We start from the raw sequence: 8396 nt of genomic DNA, 5'->3' as shown, positions 1-8396 counted from the left end.
TCTATCTATCTATCTATCTATCTATCTATCTATCTATCTATCTATCTCTCCATCTATCTATCCATCATCTCTCCATCTATCTATCTATCTATTCATCTATCTATCTACTCTTTGTTTTCAGTTCTTTGCTGCTGTGGAGGAGGTGACCTATAAATTCTGGGTAAACATGAAAAGTAACCTTAGATATCAAAGAAACAGAGCTGCAGGGTTATATAAATAGGGACCCTCAAGCTAGCAAGAACAGGATGAAACTTACTGATTTCTATGTTGAAGGAAGGCCCACTACACTAGAATTTCCTGACCCACAAGATACTCTGAAGAGATTCATTTCAGAGAAAACAAACCACTAGAACAAACTTGATCTTTGACAACTCCTAAGACCTGGAAGTTAAGGTTCTAAAACCAAGATTAATACAGTCTCCCACAAATCACCTGACCATCTGTCTCTATTATTCAATATCCCCAAATAAGTGGCTGAATAGCCTCATGTTGTAAAACCCCATCTGTGTGTATCTCTCTTTGTTCTAAGCATTGGTTATCCAACTGGCAAGGGTCCATCAGCAGACGCCAATCGAACTGTTTATCTTCTGACCCTGAGTCTTGATTTATTGATCTACAGTCAAATGGACCTAGATGGGAAGAATTATTCTCCTTGAGGATTTTAGGACCTTTGGGTTAAAGAATTCCCCAACATTAACCACAGGAGTGCTGTGGCAAATATTTTGGTGTACAATGGGCCTTTCTGTTTGTTACTGACCTGTTAGGCCAGACCCAGCAGTGGAATCTTGAATAATTTCAACTGGCTTTCTTGAAAGGTCAGATTAACAACTCCACTAATACCTTTCCAGATACCTTCAAAATTGACTTCTTGTCTTTTGTCATCTGTGTCAATTTGCTGGGTGAGGTGAAACTTTACTTCTTTGTAACTTCCCACATTTTATGGAACTGGCTACATTTCCTTGTGCCCAAATTGCTAGAGTAAATACTTCGATGTTAAGAAATTTATCTTTGTGTTTTGGTGTTGAAACTAAAATATATTCCTCATTAACTATGATTACATCCAAATGACAGGGTGCTTTTTCTATTACCAGGTCAGCAGTATCAGAGCAAAAAAGGTGGTTTATTGTTATCCAATAGTTTAAACTGTTGAAGTTTACATTCTAATTCCTACCTGATCTTCATCACTGACAGATATGAAAAATGTGCAAAATTTCATCATAGGTTATTTTCCCCTAGTAGTGGGTTCTAGGCCTCTTAATTAAGCTCCCAAGGTTCAGGAAATACCATAGTCAGATTTGCCTAAACAGTTTTCATTTCAAAACCAAATATTAATAGTTTCAGGATTATTAAGGCTTTCAAGTGCCACTCCACCTTCACTAGGGTGAAGGAATGGTAATTTAGGAAGGATCTCCATTTACAATTTTCCTTTTTTAAAGAATTTTATTTTACTTTACTAATTTTGAACTCAAATACAAAAAGACCCCCCCAAAAGACCCATATACACAGCATAACACAAAAAGAGGATTCAATATAAAGCTATGACTCTCCATTTTACACTGTTAACTTTTTAAAAACTATCTAATGAATACTACACATCCTTTTCAAAGTTACCCAGTTTTCTGTGCTTCCTAAGTTTTCTTTTGTTCTCTGCTGTGTACTTTTAATTTTTTCCTCCCACTCTGCACTAGAGAAGGCCACGATTTGACACAGATGTGTGTATATAAAACTATTACTATACAGGCTTCTATTTAATAGTTCTTTTTCAGGAGGTGGATAGCATCTTCCTTTATACATCCTTTGTATAGTTGATTTGAGTATTTATACTACTTAAAATAACTTAGTAGTTCACAGTTGTTCTTCGAAAAACATTGCTGTTACTATATACAGCAATCTCTTGGTTCTGCTCATTTCACTTTTCATTATTTCATGCCTTTGAAGACACCAAGGGCTGCTTTAAAATTCTTCACCTTTGTCTTGACTTGGGCAAGAATTGGAGTTAAGTGAGGCAGAGCTTCGGAAGGTCGTCAAACTCACTCTCTCCTCCAGTTACCCAAAGCTAGTGGCAAGAGATGACCCAAGATGCACCTTGGCCTTTCTAAATTAAGGTCTTTCCCTGGCCTCAGTTTGTCTGAGGCAACACCCATTCAGTGATTAAGGGTTGAAAATCTGGGGGCCAGGGCTGAGTACTGAACTCAACAGTTGGAAGATTCTGGGTCTATTTTCTTTCTTGATTTTATGTACACTTATTTTCACAGCACCTCCATTTCCATATACTGATATTCCAATCGGACGATCCATCCCTTGCAACAAAGAAAAAAGAAGGAAAAAGAAAAAGTTCAGCAAAACTAACCAACGTGGCAACAGAACCTGGGAGCATTGGCATAGTTCTGAGCCATGCTCAGGGGGCCCTTCTCTCCAAAGGGTTTCAGAATATCTCGCCTTTAGACAGCAGACGCCTGCAGGTGGTCCCTTTAACTCGGGCGTCCCCGCAGAAGGGGAGCAGCACGAGGCCCGGCCGCGCACTCCTCCTCTACTCCCTCTGGGACCAGCCAATCGCAGCCACTTCTGTGCAGGGGCTCGCCCCAGACTTGGACAAGGAGGCCTCTGCACGCGGCACGCCCCGGCCTTTGGAGAGAGGCTTCAGTCATCGGGGCGGGGACAGTGCCTTGGGGGAAGTAGGATCTTGAAGATCTCCAGCCGCAGCCTGGAAGCCGGGGCCTTGAGCACTGCTGGAGGAAGCCGGAGGCTCAGCGGCCCCGCCCCCGGCCCGCCCCGGGCCTCAGTGCCTCGCTCCTCCTCCGCTCTGCCCTGCTAGTTAAGGCCCGTGCTAGTCGGCCGGGGTGTGTTTAGTCTGCCGGGTCGAGAAGTCGGCCGGGCCGCCCTCCGCGCACGCGCCCTCCGGCGGCTCCTCCGCTCGCGCGTCCCCAACCAGCCCCCCCCTCACCCTACCCCCGGCCCTGGAGCCGCCCGCGACATGCGGGACTACGACGAGGTGACAGCCTTCCTGGGCGAGTGGGGACCCTTCCAGCGCCTCATCTTCTTCCTGCTCAGCGCCAGCATCATCCCCAACGGCTTCAATGGCATATCCGTGGTGTTCCTGGCGGCGGTCCCCGCGCACCGCTGCCGGGTGCCCGCCTCGGCGAACCTGAGCCTCGAGTGGAGGAACCACAGTATCCCGCTGCAGGACGGCCGCGAGCTGGTCCGGCAGTGCCGGCGCTACCAGCTCGCCGCGCTCACCAACTTCTCGGCCCAGGGGCTGGTGCCCGGGCGGGACGTGAATCTGAGTCAGGTGGAGCTGGAGCCCTGTCTGGACGGCTGGGAGTACAGCCAGGACACGTACCTGACCACCATCATCACTGAGGTGGGTGCCAGGCCGGGGCCGGGGGGGGGGGGGGGGGCGCTGGGTACGATGTGGTGCGTCGGGGAGCCCCCTCCAGGTGTCTGCAGTGTAGACTGGCATGCTCCTCCTCCAGCCGAGATGCGGGGTAGAGCTCGAGGCGAGTGACTATCATTCATCCAGCCCCTGCCCCCTACCCGGTAACAAAGCATCACGGCAGGAGCTAAATCCACAAGCCCTCACTTTTCGCTGAAGCCTGTTGGGTTAGGGCGTCTTTGCTGATAACTTAAAAGGACCCTTGAAAGCTTTATGACTTTCAGCGTCTCCTATAATACAGCCTTCCGCGCACAAACTTAAAGCGGAGTCCAAAAATATACAGGATCAAATAGAATTTTTCTTCCCTAGATTCTTCAGTTCCTTAGAAAAGAAGGCGGCTCTGATAGCCATCTTACACCGTTCCCCCCTCCCCCCCCCACTCTACACTGACATGTTTTTATATCTGGAAGGAATAGAACATTACTAGAAGGTTAAACTAAAAGGACTCTTAGACCTGCCAGAATAAATGCTGTGATGCTAAGAGATATCTTAAACTTGTGTTTCTCATTTTGCAGATGGGGTCACTGAGGCTCATAGAGAGGAAATAGCTTGTTCATGGTTACATGGTAGCAGTGTCAGATATAAAAAGGTGTCTTGTGTCACCAGTCTTTCCTCTTATAAGATGTCAAGACATGGTAAATAAATATTGTTCATTTTCAGTATTCTTTACTGACATGAAGAAAAAAATAAACAGGTTTTTAGCAAAGTGTTTCTTCTCCACTCTAAAACACGGAACCATCTTCCCACCCCCCAACAAATTTTTCCAGGTCATTTGGTTTAAGCCACAAGGGTCTGGGGCTTCGAGGCCACATGTGGCCCTCTGGGTCCTCAAGTGTGGCCCTGTATTTCTTCTGTGAAGTTTGGAGTCAGTCAAAGGACCACACTTGAAGACCTAGAAGGCCACATGTGGCCTCTAGGCCACAGGATCCCCACCCTGGTTTAAGGGATTGACTGCATTTTTGTGGAGGAACTTTACATAAGTGAGATGGGAATCCATAGGATGTTTTCTGTTTCTTTAGTTCATCCCATCTTTACCTACAGCGTAATGATAACCATGTTTTAAAATGAAAACAAATTAATCTGCCCTCTCTTGGTACCCATTCTTGGTACCCAAACTACCTAAATGGTATAAATGTGGTTTTTGTGTGCTTCAAGTTGAGAGTGGTTTCATGGGTCTCAACTGAGAAAATGAGGTAGACTTTGGCAGGTGTTCATATCTTATGATGATGGAAAAGTTTAAAGTTTTATTCTTCATTCAAACTGATATATCAGTGTTCACAGAGGGCAAATGGTATGATGGAGAAAGTTCTGGGGTCAGACTTGGTGACTTGTGAGGTGTCTTCCAGTATTAGTCATCTATGGTTTTATAATTTCTTTTTCTTTTTTTTAAGAGCATGGTCCAGTGGAAAGCACACTGGATTTGGAGTTGGAGGACCTAGGTTTGAATTCTGACTTTGTTATTTAGTTTCTACCCATGTCACCTTGGGCAAGTCTCTTAACTTCTTAGAGCCTCAGTTTCCATCTCTGTTAAAAAATAAAGGAGGATGTTAAGAGTAAGGTATTTATAAAAACCCTTCCAGTTCTAAACCCTGCATAGGGGTAAGGTAGTGTAATGGAAAGACCACTAGAGATTGGACTCAGGTAATCTGGGTGTGAGGATATGTTCAGAATTTTGCTATATTTGTAGTTTAAAAATTTTGAGTCGTGCATGCATAAGCACCTGCCCCAACATGGGGAGACAAAGGGACTGCAGGGATTGTGAACATCATAAGACCCAAGGAAATATGTGGAATAGTAAGGCTGTCAGACTCGCAGACCCTCCACCCCCCTCCACTCTGTGGAGCCTGGGAGATTGCAGGGCTATGGCCTACACCAGTTTTTTCTTCCTCCTGAATTGACTGTGCTTACTGATGACTAATCAGACTTTAACATCGGGACAGGGAAGGGCTGGTTATTTTTATTGTGGATTTGTTATCTTTTGCTTTGTAGGAGTCCAATATAACTCCCTTTCCCTGTGTCTGGTTTCAGGGTTCTTATGAAGTTGTATGTCCTTGTCTCCCCTCCAGCTGTACTTCACAGTAAAGTTGGTGTGTGGTTTCCCTCTCCCAGTAGTAAAAGCAAAATGGTTCAGTGGAAAAAATGATAGAAAAGAGAGTTAAGCTTTATAGACTTAACCTTTCCAGCCTCAGTTTACTCTTTTGTAAAAATAGGGATAATAACTATCTCACAGAAGTGTGAGAAGAGAGTACTTGAAGTCATAAGTGTGGAATGGCCTGTTTTGCTATTTATAACCAGAGAGCTATTTATGTATTTTGACAAAAGAATGGAAAAGGTTTGTGTTTATGTTGGTGAGTAGTAGATATGGCAGGTGTCTCATTACCAGAGATTTTTAACCAAAGATGGAGTTAAATTAGTTCTTTAATGGAAGTTAGGATTATCCTACTCAAGATTAACTACATTTAAAACTAGCTCTGGGGCCTATAGCAATAAATTATTTGAATGATTGAAAGTTTCCTTTGAAAATAGGATTTGGAGCTGCTTATAAATGGAGTTGTCTTTGATCAACTGGTATTATTAGGTGCTTACTAGGTGCTAGGCTTTGTGCTGACCACTGTAAGTACTGTACATGCCAAAGAAGATACCTAGTTAGGAGTTTAAAAAAGTGGGGATGGGATTCCTTCCTTAGGTAGGAGAATTGGACTAGATGCCCTCATCTGTTCCTTCCTTGATCAGGGGTTCTCTCTGTCTTACTCTGATGCTTTTTAGTTTCTTTCATCACACAAGGCAGATAAGTCAGTTTGGATTTTTGTCTTGTCATTTAAAATACCTTTCTTCTAGTAAAGACTTTACCAGGCTTCTGGAGTAATTAACCAGCAGCATGCTTCAAGCCTCACCTTTTTACACACAAGGTAGTGACGAAAGAGCTGTATGCCCTTTCCCCTACTTTCAGGCTGTCAAAGTTAACTGAGAAGCAAGTCTATCCCTCCCTAAGTTTGCTTGAGGACCTCTAGGCCTGGACTTTGAAATATTTCTTTATTCACTGTGACCAACTGTAACTGTTGGGCAACTCATGTGCCTAATCTGACTGTACTTTCTTTTTTCAGACCCATTTTCTTTCAACACTGTTGGTTTAAAGTAGACTGTACCTTCATCAGAATTTATGGTTTTGTTTGAGGATTGGCTTACAGCTGCCTTCTCTTTTCTCTTTCTGTGATCATTTCCCTTTTCCATTCAGATGATCAAGGGATCTGGGAGCACCAGAACAAAACAACAGACCTCAGAGCCTGCAATCATCACCAGATGTTTGTGAGAGTGTGGCCACTGATGTCCTCAGATAAAGATGATAGTTGTAACTGAATTTTATATAGCACTTGAAAGTCTGCAAATTATTTATATAGTATTTTAAGGTTTGCTGAAGGCTTTACATATATCATATCATTTGATTAATATATTGCCTTGGCCAAGTTCACTAAACTCAATTTTCCCAGCTAGAGAATGAAAATAACCCTTCAGTGCATCCTGACCAAGCAAGTGCCATGTTCCAGGTATTATATTATAAGAGATTTTTTTTAAATTTAAATAACTGAATCCCTGTCCTTAAGGAGCTTATCTTCTAACAAGGATGGTGTTGGGTATAAGCCTAAAATATAACTTTCAGGTTGAGTATAATAGAGTCAGGATGATGTAGTAGACAAGGAGAGTTCTCTTGGGAGTCAGCAGGCCCCAAATCTGAGGTCCACCTCTATGGCATTCTGGCTCTATGACCCTGGGCAGTCCCTTAGTGTTTTATACTGGGGCTTCTTAAACTTCTTCCACTTGCAACCTCTTCAGCGCTTCTTAAACTGTGACCCACAAGTTTATGAAGTGCTGTTCTGGGCAACTCTCTAAGACCAGAAGATACAGAAAACGGGTCCATTTGAACTGTTAGAACAAGTTCCTCACCAGAGTCCCTAAGACTAATGAAATCACAGGTCTCTTTAAAAATAAAGTGACATGAAGTGCTAGGAGAGTTCACAGAGGAAGAACTCGACTCCAGCTGTGAAGATAAGACTTGCTGCCCTCTAAAGTAGAACTGGCATCTGAGAAGGACTTTGAAAAGTCAGAAGATTTTGACAGTTAAGGGCTGAGAGATAAAGACATTATAGGTAGAGAAAACAGTGTACATAAAAGCATAGAGGGGGCAGCTAGGTGGCAGAGTGAATAGAGCACCAGCCCTGGAGTCAGGAGGACCTGAGTTCAAATCCGGCCTCAGACACTCAACACTTACTAACTTGTGTGACCTTGGGCAAGTCACTTAACCCCAATTGCCTTGCCTCCCCCCCCCCTTCAAAGAATAAAAAATAAAAGCATAGAGTTAGGAGTTAAGAGGGGGCAGAATGTGTACTGCAATAAGTAGGGCAGACTGACTGAAACAAGAGATGTACCAAGGGCAATCCTATGGCAGATTCAAATAGGTTAAGGCCAATTTTGGAGGGTTTTAAATCCTGAATGGAGTGTGATCTCTAAACTAGTCCATCATGTTATGTGATCCCAAGTAGTGAAAGAGTGCTGGCCTGGGGGTTAGGGGATCCAGGATCTAAGTTCTAGCTTTGCCATTAATTCTCAGTGAAGCTATGGATGACTCATATCTCCCCTCTTAGCCTCAATTTTCCCATAAAATGCAAGAGCTGAACTAGATTGGGTGTTAGTGGCTTGCTAGTGAGGTATTATGTATGCCTATCATCCTTTAGCCAAAACTAATTAATGTAAATGCCTGAGTGTTGAATCATCTCATTAATGGGCAAACATTAGTAAATCATTAGCTTTAGCGATGGACAGAGCTTTCACAGTCCTTTTCTCCCATAAAGTAAACCTCCACCTAAGCCTTCTTTCTTTCCACTTCTCTTCATTTAGTTATCTTCTGTTCTCTCTCTCTCTCTCTCTCTCTCTCTCTCTCTCTCTCTCTCTCTCTCTCTCTCTCTGT

The 8396-nt window shown here is 43.5% G+C and overlaps 1 protein-coding gene across 1 annotated transcript in view; it reads left to right on the top strand.

Annotated features, from left to right (window-relative positions):
* The first annotated feature begins 1439 nt into the window (after nucleotides 1-1439).
* Nucleotides 1440-8396, top strand: part of SLC22A5 (solute carrier family 22 member 5) — a 64413-nt gene continuing 57456 nt past the window's right edge. The window contains exon 1 of the mRNA XM_069103865.1: nucleotides 1440-3361. Within this exon, the coding sequence (XP_068959966.1) occupies nucleotides 2975-3361 (387 nt within the window). The 5' untranslated portion in view covers nucleotides 1440-2974. The remainder of the gene's footprint in view (nucleotides 3362-8396) is intronic.

The sequence above is a fragment of the Petaurus breviceps genome, unplaced genomic scaffold (assembly GCF_028583685.1).
Source record: "Petaurus breviceps papuanus isolate PSGF00001 unplaced genomic scaffold, PetGlider_PUasm1.0 64, whole genome shotgun sequence".
NCBI classification, from domain to species: domain Eukaryota; kingdom Metazoa; phylum Chordata; class Mammalia; order Diprotodontia; family Petauridae; genus Petaurus; species Petaurus breviceps.
Note: the sequence above shows the minus strand (reverse complement) of the source record. Positions and strands in the feature narration are given on the sequence as shown.